The 21293-nt window shown below is 38.6% G+C and overlaps 1 protein-coding gene and 1 pseudogene across 1 annotated transcript; both read right to left on the bottom strand.

The window, feature by feature from the left end:
• Positions 1 to 15976: 15976 nt before the first annotated feature.
• Positions 15977 to 19011, bottom strand: LOC112296571 (ADP/ATP translocase 2 pseudogene; annotated as a pseudogene).
• Positions 19012 to 19255: 244 nt separating this feature from the next.
• MPV17L2 (MPV17 mitochondrial inner membrane protein like 2) lies at positions 19256 to 20579 on the bottom strand. Its single transcript, XM_053928958.1, is given in 4 exon segments — positions 19256 to 19330; positions 19333 to 19503; positions 19505 to 19635; positions 20540 to 20579. Coding segments are annotated over 4 exon segments (417 nt in total).
• Positions 20580 to 21293: the final 714 nt, after the last annotated feature.

Here is a 21293-nt window from a genome sequence, read left to right on the forward strand (position 1 = left end):
TTCAGTGTTCTTCTTGTGATTGATTTCTAGTTTCAGAGCAAATGGTCAGAGAAGATGCTTCATATGATTTCAATCTTCTTAAGTTTATTGAGGCTTGTTTTGTGTCTTATCATGTGGTCTATCCTAGAAAATGTCCTATGTGCACTTGAAAAGTATGTATATTCTGCTGCTTTGGGTGAAAAGCAGCTTTTTAGTTCTATTTTTTGGAGATTTGATCTGTTCTTTCATTCAAACCATATTTCTTTGTCTCAGTGCACCTGTTATGTTGTAAGAGGTAGAGCCTTAGGTACTCACCAGGGTGGGACAACACTCTTTGCTGCACTGTGGCACTGTATGTTGGGGAGGGGTCCGAGAGGGAACAATGTTGGTTGCTTGGCTCTGTGCCAGCTTTCAGTCACTTTCCCTGCTACCCACAAGCAAATTGGGCCCTTCTGGTGCTGATTCCAAGCTGGGTGTGTTTGTGCATATTCTAGGATCCTGTGGTTCTCTCCTTTGAACTCTGCTGTGAGGCTGGGAGTTTCTCCCACTGCCACAACCCCCACAGGTTTTTACCACCAGAGGTTTTGAGGCTTTATTTCCCTGGGCTGGACCCCTGGGTTGTGTGGTCTGTGTTGCTCCCCAGATGTTCTTCCCAGTTAACCACACACAAATGTGGGACCACCCACCTTGCCCACCCTGGTCCTCCAGTCCACCTTGCCACAAGTCCTCTCTGCCCCAGCTGCCTGTCTCTGCCCCTCCTACCAGTCTGGATGAATGTTTCTTCTTTAACTCCTTGATTATTGAACTTCCATACAATTCAATTTTCCAGCAGTTTTGGTTATTTTTTTTTAAACTTGTTGTTGTCCTTCTTCTGGTTGTGCAAGGAGGCAAAGTATATCTACCTACACCTCCACCTTGGCCAGTCCAAGATATACAAAGAATTTTAAAGACTTAACAACAAGAAAACAACTTGATTGAAAAATGGGCAAAAGATCTGAACACACACCTCACCAAAGAAGACAGGTACATGGCAAATAAGCATTTGAAAAGGTGCTCCATGTGGTGCACCTGACGTGCCCTACTCGGGTGATCAAGTAGGCTGCACCACTCTGTCTCACAAGATACCTACTATATAAGGCCACTCTACCAAGATTAAGAGATGTTGAAGCACTACTTAATACATAGAAACAAACACAGGGAAGTGGCCAAAATGGTAAGACAAAGAAACATGCCCCCCCAGCCAAAAAAAAAAAAAAGAACAAAATGGACAGAAAAAAACAGAACAAAACTCTGGAAAAAAATAAACTAAACAAAATGGAGAGACACAATCTACCAGGTACAGAGTTCACAACAGTGTCTATAAGGATGCTCTTAGGGGAAGAATAGATCAGTTCAGGGAGAACTTCAGTGAAGAGATAGAAAACATAAAAATGGAGCTAGAAACCATAAAAACAGATGAGTCATAAATGAAGAATACAGCCCTGAGTAGTATGGCTCAGTGGGTTCGGCATCATCCTGCAAACTGAAAGTTCGCCAGTTCAATTCCCAGACAGGGAAATGCCTGGGTTGTGGGCCAGGTCCCCAGCTGGGGGAATGCAAGAGGCAACCAATCGATGTTTCTCTCACACATTGATGTTTCTCACCCTCTCTCTCTCCCTCCCTTCCCCTCTCTCCAAAAATAAATAAATATAATTTTTAAAAATAAATGAATACAATAACGGAAATGAAAAATACCAGAAGGAATCAACAGTAGATTAAATAAAGGAAAGGATGGAGTCAGTGATATGGAAGATAGGTAGCAGAAAATACCCAATCATAACAGCAAAAAGAAAAAAGAATTTTAAAAAATGAGGATAATTTAAGAGGTCTGTGTAACAACAGTAAGTGTACCAATATTCACATCATGGGTATGGTGGAAGAAGAAAGAGAGCAAGGAGTTGAAAACCTATTTGAAAAAATATGACAGAAAACTTCCTTAACCTGGTGAAGTAAATAGGCACACAAGTCCAGGAACTGCAGAGTTTTAAACAAGGTGGGTGCAAAGAAATTCATACCAAGACACATAATTAGAATGCCAACAACAATGAAATGTCAGTACTTACCTGTTATAATGACCAAAATCCACAACACTGACAACACCACATGCTGGCAAGAATGTGGAATAACAGAAGCTCTTATTTATTGCTGATGGGAATGCGAAATGGTGAGTCGCTTTGGAAGACCACTTGGTGGTTTCCTACAAAACTAAACACACTCTTACCAGCAGATCCAGTAATCACAATCCTTGGTATTTAATCAAAGGAGTTGAAAACTTCTGTCCACACAGAAATCTGCACAGGGATATTTATATTAGCTTTATTCATAATTGTCCAAACATGGAGGCAACCAGGATATCCTTCAGTAGGTGAGTGGATAAATAAATTGTGCTACATCCGGACAAAGGAATATTATTCAGTACTAAAAATAAATGAACCATGAAGCCATGAAAAGACATGGAGTAAATGCATGTTACTAAGTGAAAGAAACCAGTCTAAAAAGGGTACATACTCTATGGTTCCAACTATATGACGTCTGGAAAAAGCAAAACAATGGACACAATGAAAAGGTCAGTGGTTGCCAGAGAAAGAGGTTGGGGGACAGATGAAGATGCAGAACAAAGAGGCTTTTCAGGGAACTAAAAGTACTCTGTATGCTATAATAATGGGTATATATTATTACACATTTCTCTAAACCCATAGAGTGTGCAACACCCGCAGTGAACCCTAAGGTAAATGGTGGGCTTTGGCTATTATGATGTGTCAATGCAGGTTCGTCTATGGTGAAAAGGACACTACTCTGATGACTGATGTTGGTAATAGAGGAGCATATGTGGCAGAAGGGGTTATATGGGAAATCTTTATGCCTTCCCCTCAGCTTTGTTGTAAACCTAAAACTGCTCTTAAAACTGGTGTTTAATAAACAACAAACTTAGTCTCTCTGTTCAGAATAAAGGTGAAAGCTTGACAATGAGTGAGAAAGCAACTACTTTCCGAAAGAAGCCTGTGTGGCCAGAGCGTGTGTGAAAGTGTCATCCTCACATCTGCACACTTAAAAACAGAAAAGTGAAACTTTCTGACTTGCTCTAAGATTTTGTAAATAAAGTTTCAGGGGAGTGTTTTTTGTAAAAATATTGAAATGTAACACTTGTGAATTAGTTCACAAGAACAATTAACTGAATTATGGAAGATGGAAATTTTTTACCAAATTTCAGAAAAGAAAAAGATTTGAGGATTTCCAGTCAAGATGGTGACGTAGGCAGACACAGCTCGCCTCCTCACACAACCACATAAAAACTACATCTAAAATATAGAACAACCATCACTCAGAACCACCAGAAATTGAGTTGAGTGGAAGTCTGACAACTATGGAATTAAAGAAACCACATCCACCCAGACTGGTAGGAGGGGTGCAGACGTGGAAAGTGCGGGTCCCACAGCCACACCTGGTGGTTAAAAATTTGGGAGGATATCTCAGGAGTGAGGAGTCCCAGCCCCACACTAGGCCCAGCAACCCAGGGTTCCAGTGCCAGGAAGATAAGTCCCCAAATCTTCTGGCTCCAAAAACCAGAGGGGATTCAGTAGGTGGAAGAAATTTCTGGAGCCCCAAGCAGTTTCCCTTAAAGAACCCACACACAGACTTACCTACGCATACTCGCTCCCTCTGGGCCCCAGCAGTGGGGTAGCAGCTTAAAAGGCACCAGTGGCATACAGGGAAAAACTGAATTGTCTGGCATCAAGGTGAGCAGAGGTCATTGTCCCTTTTCTAAACCCTCCCCCACAAAGAGCTGGCAAGCTAGTGCCATATCTGGGACTCCATCAACCTGGCTAACACTGTGTGACCCACCTTGGAGATCTCCAGACACTCTGCCTCACCCAACTTACAGGCCAACCCAAGCTGCTTTTCCATGTGAATGGCTGGTCTTGGCTCATGCTTCACAACTTCCTAAATCCTATCAAACAAGCAACAGCTGAGCCCCAGGCCCAGCACTAGCAATAGCCAGCTTGATTCACAGCTTGGCTTTGCCTGGGAATCTCCAAGCCCAGCACAAGCAGCAGCCATTGCTTTATAGCTCAGGCAGGGTGCCTCAGACCAAACAAAGGTGGGAGCTGATGTTAGCCTGCACCACCCGGGAAACCCCAGAGCCAGCACCTGATGGACAGCTACAGACCACATTGGAGCACCACTACCCTGCCCCCGTACAGCTGACCCTTCCTGGAGGTTGGAGGTTGGTAGTCAGTGGCCACAGCCAATCCTTGCAGCTGACTGGCCTGGTTAAATCCTGCCAACAGCAACCAAGCTTCAACTATGAAAGGAAGGTGTACTCAGCCCACATGAAGGGCACACCTCAAGTACCCGCTTGGATGATGAGGGAGGCTGTGCCAGTGGACCCTACAGGACACCTACCACATTAAGCCGCATTACCAAAGCAGAGTCAAAGCAGCTCTACCTAATACATAGAAACAAACACAGGGAGGTTGCCAAAACAAGGACACAAAGAACCATGGCCCAAATGAAAGAACAGATCAACACTCCAGAAAAAGAGCTAAACAAAATGGAAATAAGCAATCTATCAGATGCAGAATTTAAACACTGGTTATAAGGATGGTCAAGGAACTTAGTGAGGACCTTAGCAGCATAAAAAAGATCCAGTCAGAAATGAAGGATACACTAATTGAAATAAAGTACAGTTGTAGGGAAACAACAGTAGAGTGGATGACACCAAGAATCTAATAAATGACTTGGAACCTAAGGAACCAAAAAACAACCACGTATAACAACAAGAAGAAAAAAGAATCCAAAAAAAATGAGGATAGTGTAAGCAGCCTCTGGGACAACTTCAAAATATCCAGAACATTTGTGTCATAGGGGTGCAAATAGGGGAAGAGAAAAAGCAAGAAATTGGAAATCTATTTGAAAAAATAATGAAAGTAAACTCCCCTGATTTGGTGAAGGAAATAGACATGCAAGTCCAGGAAGCACAGAGTCCCAAACAAGATGGATGCAAAGAGGCCCACTCCAAGACACTTCATAATTAAAATGCCAAAGGTAAAGATAAAGAGACAATCTTAAAAGCAGCAAGAGAAAAGTAGACAGTTACCTACATGGAGTTCCCATAAGGCTGTCAGCTGATTTCTCAAAAGAATCTTTGCAGGCTAAGGGATTAGCAAGGAATATTCAAAGTCATGGGAAGCAAGGATCTATAGCCAAGATTGCTCTACCCAGCAGAGCTATCATTTAGAATGAAGGGCAGATAAAGAGCTTCCCAGACAAGAAAAAAATGAAGGAGTTCATCATCACCAAAGCACCATTATATGAAATGTTAAAGGGACTTCTTTAAGAAAAAGAAAAGATCAAAACTATGAATAATAATATGGCAAAAAATACATATTTATCAACAATGGTGTTAAAAAACAAACTAAGCAAATAAGAAGAACAGACAGAATCATGGATACAGAGAGAGTTTTAATGGTTGCCAGATGGGAGGGGGATGGGGAGGAATGTGTGAAGAGGTGAGGGCATTAAGAAGTACAAATATGTAGTTACAGAATATCCATGGGGATGTAAAGTACAGCATAGGAAATGGAGTAGCAAAAAAACATATATGCATGACCCATGGACATGAACAATAGCAGGGGGATTGCCTGAGGGAGTGGAGAGTGCTGGGTGGAGGAGGGGAAAGGGGAGGAATAGAGAAAACTGTAATAGCACAGTCAATGACATATAATTTAGAAAAAGAAAAATATTTGAATATTTGATGCATGAGACTGAAAAGTAAAAATTGTTCTAGTTACAGACAATGATGAACTTCTTCTATTTGCTTTTGAGGTATGCTGTATTTAGACACTGTAGCCAAAACCAGGAATCAAAATAAACTAAACTTTGAATCACTATATTAAAAAAAGTTAAGTCAATATTTTAAAATTGATAAATCATATTTAAACAATTGCAAAAAATAGGTTTGTTATTTGTATTTGTCTTAATGAATAATATTTTGAATGAATTTTTATTGTATTTCATCCTTTTGAAATTTGTTTTGTGTATGTTTCATCATGTACAAAATAAATATTTATTTACACATATATTTTTATATACTTATATTGGATATGTGTGCTCCAAATATTCATATGGATAGGGTACACAGACAATGGGAAGACTGAAAGAAAACCTGGTGAAGTGTTTAGAGCCAGGAAATAACATAATCAGATTTGTGTTTTCAAATGCATGCTCTAGAAATAACGTAGATGCCACTCAAGGTTGAAGAAAGACAAGTTAGGAAACTATTTGACAGTGAAGTAGCAATATTTGGTCCTAAATCAACACAATAGCAATGGAGAGAGAGATGAAGAGTGATGAACATGAATGGAACTCGGAAAACCATTATTAGATGAGGGTCAGAGAAAGACCTGAAATAAAAATGACTTGGCTCCCTGGCTTGGAGCAGAACTTCATTGCTAGTGGTGTACTCACCAAGTCAGAACCTTCCAGACGGTAAATACCAGGAGGCCAGCAGATTTAGGAGAAAAAAAAACTAATACACTTGCTGAATCTGAGATGCTTATGAGAGATAAGTATTGATGTCAGAATGCTGGGCTTACAAATACAGAGTTGAGAATGGTCATTTTATATAATTATAGTTTATTGATGCAGCCTTAAAATACTTTATTTTGCAGGAAGGGGGTTAGTTACATCATCCTTTTAATTCATACTGAGTTTAAAATGAACTAATCTCTTAAATCTTGTTCACATATGATATTGTTAAGCCATTTCTCTTTATACTGTGCTTTTGCCATTTGGTTTTTAGACCCAGGAACAAGACTTTTCCCTTTTGTTTATCGCATTGCATCTTGCTCAAGTCAACTCGTCAATCAGTTTATCAAGCTCTCCCTGGATGGTGGTCACTATCAAGTACATCAGTCCTATCTTCCACCTTTATTTCATCACTTCCTAGCTTCAGTTAATTAAAAATTTTGTGCTATTTCTTTTTGCCCCTCCTGGCTCTCAGATACCCATTATCAAATTGATAATAGGGTTCATAGCATCCTATTATCATCAGTATCTGCATGGCCACTATTTTATGTTATTTTTACTTTTGTTATTGTTGTTCTCCCTTATACTACATTTCCAACTTCCTTTCTTCTTATGGCTTCCCCCACCATATTGGAACTGCACCGAAAATTTTTTTAAAAAGAATTGAGAGTTTTACAATGTTAACTTTCTCACCTATGTACATGGCTTACCTCTCCATTTATTCAGACTCATTCATTCACTTCATGAATATTTCTTCAGTGTTTATAATGTTTCAAACTCTAAAAGCTGTGAGAGTATTAGACAACTTTCTTTGGGTCTTTTAAAAAAATTTTAATATTTTTCTGTAAGTATCCTCTATTTTTGTTTGGTCACTTTCTATATACTTCAAGTTTTGTTGCTATAATAAAAGGCATAATATTTTCTGCTATATTTTCACTTGGTTAATGCAAATATAGAAGAATTCTGTTGTTTTGTTTGTTTGCCATTGTGACCTGTATTCTTTCATTAGTTGTAACAGTCTGTTAGCTGTTTTAAGTTTTGGGTCTCTTCCCTGCCTGTCCTGACATTTTTTGTATGTCTTTCTTGCCTCACCGCATTGGCCAGAGACAGTCACTTCTGCAAGAATCTCTGAACGACCCTCTCAATAAGTTACTCTGCGACAATAACAACCACCCATCTACAGCTTGCACACTAGCTTCTCTTCTTCTCTTTCTTCTTTTCCTCCTCCTCCTTTTTCTTCTTCTTCTTTGGAAAAAAATAAGGTCTATTTGATCTTCCAGAATCTCTCATTCTCCCCAACATCATCTTTTAAATTCTCAGTCGAAACACCATCGGATTTTCTCAATGAGATTGTGAGCACATTCTTTGTGGCCATTCCCTTTGCTAAATGCCATGTTTCAAGTTGTCTTACAGAGAGATTCAGGTTAAGTCCTACACGATATTGGGCAAGGGTAATCAAAGAAATTTTATGTGAAACTCAAGATTTTAGCTAATACCAGCTGTAAATGCAGGTTAACTATATTTACTTTCTAGTACAGATGTATTTCCGTCACACTATCCTCTTCAGAGTTGGCCCCTCAGATAAGGAAGAGTGGGAAAGAATGGAGTGTGTCACAAAGGCTATGGAGGTAACAACAGATGTTAATAAGACACCAATTAATATAAAAAATGAAGGACTCTGAAATTCCAGTTTATTTAGTATGTATGGTTACTTAGGAGTAAAATCAGGAGTTGGCGCCTGATTTACACCTGTTGTTTAAGAAAGAGATACCTTGACGTTTACGTATGATCATTTTGTTACTTTTCAACAGCACTAAATTCCTGTTCACTTGAAAACATTTTCAGAACAAATGAATCAGTCATTTCATAGATGGACATTTACACATTTATTTATGATTCAATTATTGTTAATTACTTCTATGTGCTTCTTTTCATTATGTTAATTCCCTGTATCATTACACTTTTTGTTTTGCTTGATGGTAGTTTAGAGTCTATAGCTAATTATATTGACACTAAAAAAATATTTGGCACATGTTTGGAATGGACTATAACTCAGAATCAAATTTAAATGGCTTCTTGCAAAGCCAGGAAAATTGTTGCAACACTAGCCACATAAAAATATATTTACTCAGCTAATACATGTTAATATTCATTGTTTGGGAAAAAATACTAAAATATATACTTATATATTTGATACTTATATATTTTACATATATCTATATTTACATAAATATAAATATGTAAATATAAATATTTATGTAAATATAATAGAAATGTAAATATAATATAATGTAAATATGTAAATATAAATATAGATATAGATATATGTACATTATAAAATGTACATTTATATATAGATATATGTGTATTTATCTGTATATATAAAATGTACATTTATAAATATATATCTTATGTCTATATATATTTGAACAGGGTTCAAGGTAACAATTACAGAAAAGCTGCCAAATTAGTAGGGAAATAAACTAGCAAGTTTATTTCTCTCTCTACTTTTTACCAAAGAGAGGATTGAGAGGAAAAATGACAAAAAAAATGGGAAAGGGGAGAGACAAATACATTCACTACAATTAAAATGTATTCCCTGAGATCATACTTCATTATTTTAAGTTATAATATTTTATTCTTTTCTCCTTCACAAGTGTTATTCACTTAACATCCTCAACTGCCACTTCCATACTTACTCAAAAATAATAATAATTACATCAAGAACATAGCAATTGATACTGTCATTTACGTCTCATCCCAAGAGGTATAAACTATTAGTCAGTTTAAGTTCTTTTTCTGCTGGATGAGATTTAATTAATAAAAACGGGCAAAGAATCTGAACAGACACTTCTCCAAAGAGGACATACAGATGGACAATAGATACATGAAAAGATGCTCAACATCACTAGTCATCAGAGAGATGCAAATTAAAACCACAATGAGATATCATCTCAAACCTGTCAGAATGGCCATCATCCATAAATCAACAAGGTTTGGTGTCAATGTAGAGAAAGGGGAACCCCAGTGCACTGTTGGTGGGAATGCAGACTGGTACAGTCACTGTGGAAAGCAGTATGGAGATACCTCAAAAAATTAAAAATGGACCTGCCTTTTGACCCAGTGATCCCACTTCTGGGAATATATCTGAAGGAACCCAAATCACTAGTTCAAAAGAACACAAGCAGTCATATGTTCATTGCAGCGTTATTTACAATCACCAAGTTATGGAAGCAGCCCAAGTGTCCACCAATAGATGAGTGGATAAAACGACTATGGGATATTTACACCACAGAATACTACTTGGCCATAAAATAGAAGCAAGTTTTACCCTTTGAAAAAGTATGGATGGACCTGGAAAGCATGAGGCTAAGTGAAATAAGCCAGTCGGAGAAAGACAAATACCATATGATTTCACTCATATGTGGAATCTAATGAACAAACAGAACCAGCAAGCAAAATAGAGACAGACTCACAGTTAGAAAGCAGGCTGATAGCTAACGGGGAGAGGGGAGGTTAGAAGATAGAAGGGTTGAGCAAAAAGGAAAAAGGACTCATGGACATGGACAACAGCGTGGTGATTGCTGGGTGAAGGCCGGTATAAGGGGACTAAATGGCAATGGAAAAAATACAATAAAAAAGAGAAGAAGACACATTAAAAAGAGAAGAGAGAAATAGACATATAGTGATAAGGGCAGTGCTGGTTAAAGTATTAAAAGCAGAAATATTTACAGTTCACTCTTCTTCAGCTTTTTCTAGAGCAGCAAATCTAAGCAGTGCTATGCCTTCTATTGCTCTCTTTCACTTTACAGATGCTGAAAACTTTCATTTCAAGTTTCCATCTCCTAGAAGTGGGGTGGAAAAAAAGCTGGTTATTATTTCTAAACCCATTGAAATTGCATTTTGTGGCATCAAAATGGATTTTTTTAAAGCAGGATGTTGGATTGACAGCAAAGCAGCTGCACTGCAACAAACGAAAGCAAAAATTAATAAGAGACCTTAGTAAAAGAAAGACTATTGGTTTTGCACACCCAGAGCAAATTGGCTGGATTTAGAAGAGCACACTTTGATCTTTTGCAGACTAATTACTGCTCTGCGGTTTGACTGTTCTGTGCATTATTTGCCCTTCATACAAAACGAAACTGCCATGGTACACAGCTGTAATACAAACGAAAATTTGACATTCAGTAAACAAAGCATGGCAAGGGTCATTCTTTCAGCACAATAAATGCATAATGCAATTTTAGAATGCCTTTTGTATACAAAAAAAATGACACAATCTAAGGCAGTTTTGAACTCAGAGTATGCAGTCAAGGCTGTTCATAAAGGACGGAGAAATTGCTCCCAGCTCCAATCTATAAATATAGATTGAAAACAGTGTATTTCAACATTGTGGAAATGCTGAGGAATTTACATATTTACAGAAATAAATGTGTCCATTTTTAGAAGATGGTTTTTCATTTGTCTTTAGGGTTAATTGGGAGCAGATTTCTTAAGCAGCTGTCTACAGCAGCCATAATGGTGTTTACTCGCCAATATGATTTGGATTTCCTTCTTGGAAATAATTCAGATTTTTAACATGTAGACTTTATATTAAAGTATTTAATGCTATATTTACTTTTCAGAAAATATAATGAATTCAATAATAATATTTTCAACAAATACCAATTAAGTCATATTAATTTGTATTACTTATAGATCACCACAATTATTAAAGCATAAATCTCTTTCTGTATAAAAATATATATATATTTAGGTTATAAATAAGTTTTCCTTCTAAAGGGCATCCTTTGAATAGTTTGTATTTACACATGGTTTTGACAATCTCTCAAGCAAACTGTACAATAAGTGATCATCGTATAACTAAAAAATGGATCAAGTATGTTAAAAGGCTTTTATCTGATAATACTTGACCCAGTTGGTATGTAAGCCAATTTAACCTTTGGAGCTATACAAACTTTACCTGGTTTTTGAAAACACACATTTATGCAAATTCAAATATACCTCCATTTAAAAGTCAAAGGACTTACAATAATTTCACTATTTAATATTGAAATATTTCAAATAGAGAGTAAGTATTTGATTAAATAAGTGATCTATCAAAAGGATTTCTAGCTAATTTGGGCAGAAAACATCATTATGCTTTATTTCTATCTCAAATTTTTTGGGGGGAAAAGTGGCTTAGAGGATATAATGATTCAGTTCATTTAATGAACCATTCTTTAAAAGAAAATATACATATATTTATACAGGATTGATTGATTGATTGACTGATAGCCAATGATCACCACCAAGAGAAAACACCATGGGTGTTAAAAATTGGAAATACTGAACTCTTTTATTTAGCCATTTAAGAATACCACACATTAGATATTGAGCAAGTGTACTCTCAGTCATTATTTTTTAATTGCTGTATGAATTATATAAATTTTATGACCTTCAGTGCCTCCTCATTTTGCTTTCAAAACATAGCTGGCTATATCCTCCATATACACACAAAGCTGTTTTCTAAATGCCTGTTTCCGTCTGGCTCATTTAACTTTACCTCACAGAAGCGCTCTCCTGGGGAACGAAGGTGATGGCGTGCATGGAGGGAAGAAGAGTAGTTACCTATTCACAGAGAGAGACTTGAAGAGTTCAGCACAATAGATTTTCACAATATGTTTAGGAGTGGCCCCGTGCTACGGTACTAAACCCCACGTAGGAAGGTAGATAAATACATAGAGATAGAACTATAGACCTCAGCCACATGGATTGAAGAATAACAGAGAATCTATAATGCTTTCTACTTCAGCAGCAATCATACGCAACCTCTGCAAATTAATCAGCCTGCAAAACGCCAAGTATGGAGAAAAGAGGATATTGATTCCTGGAGAAGCCACCTATATTTTATTTTCCCATTAAAAATAATCACAGAATGCTATTCTAAAAGTGTAAAGACTTTTTCCCTGTGAAATATAAAACAGACAAGTTCCTTTTTGCTAATACTTCCAAGATTGTATCAGAACGACTGCACACATCACTTTTGTTTTAATTTTAGGGGGGAAATTACTAAATAAACCCTGAAAGCATTATTTCCCATGCATTCTTTTCCTCAAGGGTGTTAAAAGTCTTGGAGTTACTGACGACTCCATTGAGTGTGCTTTCTTCCCTGTGATCATTAGTCATTTACTGTTCCTTTCCACTTACTTTTGGCCTGCAGATCTGAAAACTATCTCCAAAGGAACAAGAAATTAAGAAATACCTTTACTTTTCCCTGTGCAAAGTAAGTTTTCCTGTTAAACACACAAACTTACCCTTTCCAACTTACCTTACTCAAAAATTAAAAAGAAATACATTCATTGAGGTAGAAATTTTTACAACAAAAATTGTAATTCTGAAAACAGAACTTAGATTTTATTCAGCAGTAGAAGCTGTTTTCCATAATGTTTTCTTAATTATCTCATAAAATAATAATGAATTATTTCATGTGCTGTACAATCAGTTATAGCTTTGTGATTGAAAGCCTTTTTTTTAAATAAGAGTAAAGATTTGCTTTGAAAGACTTTTTGAATCTCCCTAAACAGTTAAGGTTTCTAGTATGTGCTTTGGGGGTTATTATAGTCACAAGTTCTGTTTTAAATTAAACACCTAATGAAAAGGAAGCCATTCATAAATAGCCACGCACATAAATCAGAATGGAATAGTGGGGGTTCCACATATGTCCCCCTTTCCCACAAGTCTCTTAGAACAATTTTCTATCCCCAGGAAAAAAACTGAAATTTGTCAAGTGGCTCAACTGCAACGCAGACATCGTGGCTGAATATGCAAATTGGCCACCACTACCACCAGCCTATTTTGGTGTAAGAGAAAGGCAGCAATTGCTATCTTCCTCTAGAAATACCCCCCAAAGCGGAGAGTTCTCATAGATCATTCTGACTGTTAACTCTGGTTCCCTCAGACAAGAACCTAACTTTAACCAAATCAAAAGAGAAAAAAATCTCAACCTTTGCATAAAATGTGAGTGCTTTCAGGAAATCTCATTTAAAAAAAATTGCCCTGGCTGGTGTGGCTCAGTGGATTGAGTGCCAGCCTGTGAGCTGAAAGGTTGCTGGTTTGATTCCCACTCAGGGCACATGCCTGGGTTGCAGGCCAGGTTCCCAGTTGGAGGCATGTGAGAAGCAACCAATTGATGTATCTCTCACACACTGATATGTCTCTCCCTCTCTTTCCCCTCTCTCTACCAATAAATAAATCAAATCTTTTTTTTTAAAGCACTCAACATATAAGGGGGTTTTAACTGCTCCCCAAACCATTTTTCATCTTCTTAAGGCTGGAGGTTACAGGGTACTTTGAAAAATGGATTTAACACTTGCTGATCACTAAGAAAATTAAAGGCATAAATGGCCAAGACAGGATGGCAGGGCCACTACCAAAGGTTTCACACTAGTATCATTCCAATGCCTGCTTCTCATCTCTGTGCATTCAAATGCTTACAAACAAAATTCGAAATTTTCAGGATTCGTCAAGGGCAGGAGCAGAAGATAGGCCCTTCTGAGCAGTTCCTCATCCAGCTAGGCTTGGTTGTGAGCGGATTAGCTTCTTGCCTTAGGGAAGTTATGTCACATGTCTCTTTGCCATATATAAAGTGAGGGTCAAAATTAGCTTTGTGGGAGAAAGCCCGACAAGCGTGAATAAATAAAATTGTCTTTAAATAGTTTGAAGCCAGGTACAATTTAAAATAATAATAATAATAATTATTATTATTATTATTATTATTATTATCATTATTATACTTTTAATACACTGTGATCTTACCTCAAAGCAAAGGGAGTGTAGTCTGCTGCTTCTTCATCTGAACGAACCCCGTAGCAATCATGCCTATTGAATACTTGCACGTGGTTCTGTGACGAAAGTTGTCCTGTCATCCAGGAGCTAATTATCTCAAATGAGAGGCCGGAGGTAAAAGTACTCTGTAACGTGTAAAGCACAAACTACTGCGCTTGCAATAACAATAGTAATAGTGTTAAGCAATTACCCTGTATGTTCTGCAGGGGTTTATGCAAACCTCACAGCAGCCTTGGGAGATAGATGCTATTACCACCGTTCATAAACAATAAGTCTGAGACAGAGACACCGAGGGGCTTGCTCATTCCACACGGCAAGAAGGAGAAACCGGGACGAAGCCAAGGTCTGTCTGACTTCCCAGGGGTTGTTATGGCGATGATGTTGACCTTTTCCCCATGTTAGAATTTAGCAGTTTTTGTCATGACTGACAATTTATACTTCTGAAAATGCACATGTTGTTATGAATTAGAAAGTTGAAACATGGCATGTTTTGTTTATAAAAGTTTTTTTTTTTCTAAATTGCTCTTCTTGTGCAGTACAACACTTGAGATATAACTTGAAGTAACAGGGAAAATGGGGACAGACTCAGAGATGACTGCTAGTGAGACGGGGGGCAGGTTGTGGGGAGGGATTGAACAAAAAGGAAAAGGACTCATGGACATGGACGACAGGGTGGTGATTGATGGAGGGAGGGGGTGTAAGAGGCCTAAATGGCAATGCAAAAAATACAATAAAGATTAAGTCAAAAGAAGAGAGAGCAGGGGAGAGAGGGGGACAAAGTTTAAATTATGGTGAATAAGTATTTAGAACTCATTTATTTCTTGTAAAATATTTTAAAAGTTAGAAGTACCCTTAAATGGTTGGGCCATGTTTTCATCTATTTAACTTTCAGAAGGAATTAAAATACTTTATTTCACCATCTATGATGACTTTTGTATTACAGTTTTTCTCCAGAAGAAATTGCTTAAGTTCTTACTTTGTTGTTCATATGAGTACAATAGGTGGTACATATGCAATCGCTAATCATTACTTGATAACAGATTTTTAAATATTTGGTATTGACATCTACATCATCAGATAATATTGGTGACAGTGGCATTAGAATCAAATGCCATTATACATGTAAATAAATACATAATCACCAATGATTTTTTAATATTTCAGGTATTTTTTATTTCTTCAGATTCGTTGTTTATCAGGAGTGACCAAAATAAAAAATATAATGGAGCCCCCTCATCATCATGGAAATGGCTTTAACAGAAAACTGATCCATCGGCCCTGGCTGGTGTGGCTCAGTGGTTGAGTTCCAGCCTGTGAATCAAAGGCCCGCCGACTCGATTCCCAGTCAGGGCACATGCCTGGGTTGCAGGCCAGATCCCCAGTAGGGGACGCACAAGAGGCAGCCACATATTGATGTTTCTCTCCCTCTCTGTCTCCCTTCCCCCCATCTAAAAAATAAATACATAAAATCTTTTTTAAAAAGAGAGAGAAAACTGATCAGATGAATGTTATTGGTTCCCATCTTCTACCATTAAATAGTTGCCATTGATAAACAGTCTGTCAAGAAAGCTCAAGATATGATGTATCTGTTACTGGAGGGGGGCTAGGAAATAATTTGTGTGAACTTCTTGATTTCATCATACAAGACAAGTACAAAAGCACCATCCATGCCTCTGAGAACATTAGACCATGCACCCTTATAAAAAGCGTTGCCTACTGCATCACAAGCAATCTCCCTCCAGCTGCCCGGCAGGCCTGTGTACATGGCATCAGTCCCTTTGCACCCTGACTGCATCACCATGCCACAATGAACAATGTCAAACGGACAGGAAGTCCACCCAGCCAACACCTTGACGGATCGTGCGATCATCCAGCTGATGAAGATGGGCATATTCTTGGATCTGGAAGCATTCTCTGTGCAGTGCCAGAGATTCCAAAGTGGTCAAATGATGATACCCTGCACAAACACAGGAAAGGCTTGGGGCAGGCCCTTGTCCCCATCAGATTTGTTGATCGTAACCAAGCAGTCACAGGGGCCTTTGAATTCCCTTCCAGCTCCAGCTTTGCCTACCTCAGCTATTAGATGGGTACAAGCAAACTCAAGAGGATACACAGAACACAATGAGGTGGCCCCAGCAGCACCACCTGATGCCAAATTCCCTGCAGAGTGGCAGCAAAACTGGGTTCCTTTGTCCACACCGCCCAGGAAGATCTGCTTGTATTTATCTTTGAGGGCAAAGTTGAGATCCTGGGTGGGGAAGGATCTGATAACATTGGCCAGGTTACTGCCCAGAAGGACAGGACTCCCTGCTCCTTGGAGATAAGAAACATGCAGTCTATATGGCCCCTGATTGCGTATCCACAGTGACTTGCTAACTGGCATTGGCATGCTGCCCCTGCAAGCAGCGGGCTCGACCCGCTCAGTGGACACTATTGCTGTCTGGGAAATGGTCATGGCCACTCCTGCTTCCAGGAAGCCCTTGGTGAAGGACAAACCAGCATCTGTCACGTTGAAAGGAAAGAAGCAGCAGGTGATTACCACGGGACTGGGCTCCTAACTGGCCTGGATTCCAGGGCTCCATGGCCATACGATTATTTTAAGCTGGAAACTACCTGGTGTGAAAATCACATATCCATAAAGAAAATAGTATTTTACTAAATCATTTTGGTTAAGAATTTATGGGAATCATATTTTTTTTAAACATTCATACTAACCCTATTGGTTATGGTAGCAAAAAGCTCTCTTTCTACTTTACAAAGAGAAACACCATGACCAAAAAAACCCCCTCATAATAACAAAGTATTTTAATTTCTTCTAAAAGTTAAATATATGAAAAACTGGCCCAACCACTTAAGGCTACTTCTAACTTTTAAAACATTTTAGAAGAAAAATCAATTCCAAATACTTATTCACCATGATTTATATTTCAGAGTATTGCAATTGATTTTGGGACAGGGTATATGAAAGAAAAAAGGACTGAAAGTTCAATTACAGTTAAATAAGTCTTGTCAGAAAAATAAACTGTGATAATTGGGGATTTTATCACGATGCAGGGAAAGCATTTTCTAATATAATATTTTTTCTCATTCTACCATTATAGTTCCAGGAAAAGCTTGGGAAAAGATTGGGAGCTATGTTTTGATGAAACTTGGCATGAACTTTGCTAACAATGATCCAAATAAGTTTTTAGATTACTCTCAAGAAATTGCAGCATTTCATGCAAAATGGTATCCACTTTACAACTAAGGTAATTTTTTTTACTGACCATGAAATGAAAATCTATATTCTGCTCTTCCTTGCATGTTTCTTTAAACTTCAAACCAGAGGCAGAAGTCACATTTTGGACCATTTTCTACTTTAATCTTCACTCTTCTGTTCTGTTTCTAAGGGGATACTTAGTTTTAACTAGATTGCAATTTCATTTGAAAAGAATTGAACAGGTTTTTCTAGAATGAGTTAAAGATTACCCATTGAGATTATTTTGGGCAGCTACCTTTAAAGACACAAATATCTATAAAAAATGGTACATCTAGATTTAATACAGATAATATTTGATTCTTTGAGATAGAAACGATGTAACTGTGATACTGACAGGAAATATATGTAACATACTCTTTTCACATCTAACATCTCTTTGAATAAGCACAGTTTTCTTTGTAGAATTTAATTATATTGAGAATGCTAAAAATATTAATAAATTTCTAATATACTAATAGCAGAAACATCTGGTATTGTTTTTAATTCAAATGGTTAAATATATACAATATTATTTCATGTTACTTATAAGTAGAATACAAAATTTAAGGCATGTTATAAAAATTATTATTACATCATTTCTATGTAAAAAGGAAAAATTATTAGCCTCCTCGTTATACTTTTAATAAAATATTTAACATTATTTAAAATTGATTTATTAATAACAAACATCAATTTATTAAAATATTAATTTATATAATAAATATTGGGTTACAAAATTTATTAATGATATATTGCTATTAATGCGATTAAATAAATATTAATGATAAATATCGGTTCATTAAATATTTAATGAATATTTTAGCATTTACTTTTAGAATAATAAAATCTTTAACATGCAGTCTGATAACTGTTCATTATTCAATAACTAAAAATAATGAAAAGCATAACTTTCTTACATATACTACCTATGGTAACAAAAATACACATTAGGAGTATGATTCTACATGGAGGAACTTAAAAATAAAGGTTTTGGTATATGTCACGCATACATTTACTAGCGAACATTTAGTGCGTGCCTTCCATGTCCAGGCACGGGGCCCAGTGTGCATGACGACACGATAACAGAGGACGCAGTACTTGCCCTCTGAGTGATCATAGTCTGAAAGAAGACCTGTATATATTCAGTCACATAAAATTTAATGGAGTTTCCACAGTCTGTGGGAGACCGGTGCCTGCCTAAGATTTGGGATCCTGGAGGCCAACTCCAGGCCCGGTCCTGCTCCGAGGGGACAGGCCATGTCCCCGCCTTGGTCCAGGGTCCAGAGCCCAGCCCACAGGGGTGTTGAAGGGCTGGGGTCCAGGGCTGAGGATGGAACATCTCCATCACTGACCACTAGGCTCCCAGTGAGAAGTACTGAGGGATGAGTGTCCATCTTCATGGTTGTGTTACAGATGGGGAAACTGAGGCCTCGTACTGGGCTTGTAAGGAGCAACCCAACCAGATGCCCAAGAATGAGGGTGGGGCTAGGACTACGCCCAAGACCCTGCCTGGTCTGCCTTGGGAGCACGGTCCCCTTCCCTCCCAGGTAAGGGGTCAGCTGGAAATCTGTCCTGCCCTGTCTGTCCGGTCCTGGGGCAGGACAGCAATTCAGCCTGGGGGGGGGTCAGGGGGCCCAGTATCCATTACTTCAGGTAGGAGAGGTATGTGTCCCAGCCTAGGGTCAGGCCGGCGATGTGGGTGACTTGGACTAGGGGTGGAGGGTTACGAAGAGGAATTCCCTCAGCTGGAAGGAGGGCTACAAGCACTAGTCCACCTTGTAGAATTCCCAGAACTTGTCCCTGGCAGCTCTTGCCTAGGATCTGGCCCTCTAGCAGCCAACAACCAAGAAGTACCAGGCGCGCATTCCCAGCATGGGAGAGGCCCACAGCTGGCTGGTCGACCAGGACTTTCCTGAGGATGTTTGGGAGGCTACGGAGGCCAGATGCGGAGAGCAGGAGGTCCAGCCAGAGGTACCATTAGTGCAGGGCGGGGCCCATGCTGCCGCACACTGCAAACGTGCTCACTGAGGGCCACGGGTGCCAGCTCTAGCCCAGCCGGGTTCAGATCCCCCAGGACGGGCATGCGCCATCCAGCGCTGCGAAGACAGCTCTACAGCGCAGGGGCTGGCCGCCACCCACAGGCCAAACAGACAGTGTCAGCTGCGGGACACAGCACCCGTGGGGACCTCAGTAAAGAAGACAAATATTTAAGAGATAATTGCAATAAAACCAGAAGGTGGGACAGCGGCCCTACTGTCTTAATTGTCTCCTTCCCCTCATGTAGTCCTGCATTCGAGTTCCAAGGGGCTCCCGTGTGTGCAGACCCCACGCTGGCCTGCATCTCCCTTGAGGCCTGGACTCTTGAGTTTCCACTTCTGGGTGGGACAAAGATTGATTTTTTTTTAATAGCTAGAGCAGGACATGAAGGAGAGCAAACACAGTTTTTTATGGTGACACGGATGTACGGTATATTTTGATAGCAGAAATTACAGTCTCAGTATTGTAGAGCAGGGCACATTCCACTGAAGCAATTTTATAGCAAAAGAGAGAGAGAGATGCTATAAAGTAATAATAATGATACTAGCTAATCCTCTTTGAGTACTTCCAGTGTGCCAGCACCTTATATATTTACTCAAGTAATCCTCACAGCAATCTGAGATAGACACTAAAGAGACAAAAAGGTACTTTTAAGATCTGTTGGAACACAGAGAAGAAAACACTTCACTATCTAGAGAGGTCAGACAGTTGAGCTGCTAAGTCCTATAGTACATATACCTTGACAAGAGGGAGTGATGTATCAGACAATATTAATATAAGTTATGCCACAGGAACCCCAAACCCCCAAATTTTGATGGGTTATAACAACAAAGATTGTAGTTGCTCACAAAACTTGTCAGGTTGACTTGAGGACTCTTCATGTCTCCTTACTCTGGGACCAGACTGACAGAGCCTCCACCGTCTGGAGCATCGCCAGTTGCCATAGCAAGCAAAGGAGCCGTGGGAAATGACACACTGTTTCTTCACGTCTCTTCCTATAAGACCCATGTCAGTTCTGCTCTGTTTTTATTTGCCAAAATAAGTCGCATGTTCACACCCAGCTTAAATAGGGAAGGGAAGTGCCATCCTACAATATACTCAGAGGCAAGAGAACAGGAATTCTGAGGAATAACTCCAGCGCCTACCAAGGTATAGAGGGAAACCAAAGCCAGCGAGGGAGAGAATCTCTCACTTTGGGAAAGACCTGGACCCTCTTTTAAGGGCTTTCAGTAGATTAAGTCAGGCTCATTCAGGATAATCTTGATTACCAAATCATCTTCAAGGGGAGGGGATTGTACAGGGAGTGACCAGGGGGAATTACTGTAGCCACTCTACAATCTGAGCTCAACAGAAGCAAATGGAAGGATGTTTTAAGAATCCTGGTGAAAAGTTTTAAGGTCCCAGACTAAGATTCAAAAATGTTTAGGAGATGTAAATATCCCCTAAATATAATTTAATTGTATTAAACTTTAGGTAATGGTCACTTTTTTTTTTATCTGTAGAACTGAACTCTGGTGATACTCAAAGTAAATATTTTTCAATGTTTTTACCTTTAAAAAAATAGCCACAAATATTTCAAATACCTAGATTATTCTAGCCAAGAGCAAAAATAAAACAAAATGTATGGATATCCAGTTACCAAGCA

The sequence above is a fragment of the Desmodus rotundus genome, chromosome 7 (genome assembly GCF_022682495.2).
Source record: "Desmodus rotundus isolate HL8 chromosome 7, HLdesRot8A.1, whole genome shotgun sequence".
NCBI lineage: Eukaryota > Metazoa > Chordata > Mammalia > Chiroptera > Phyllostomidae > Desmodus > Desmodus rotundus.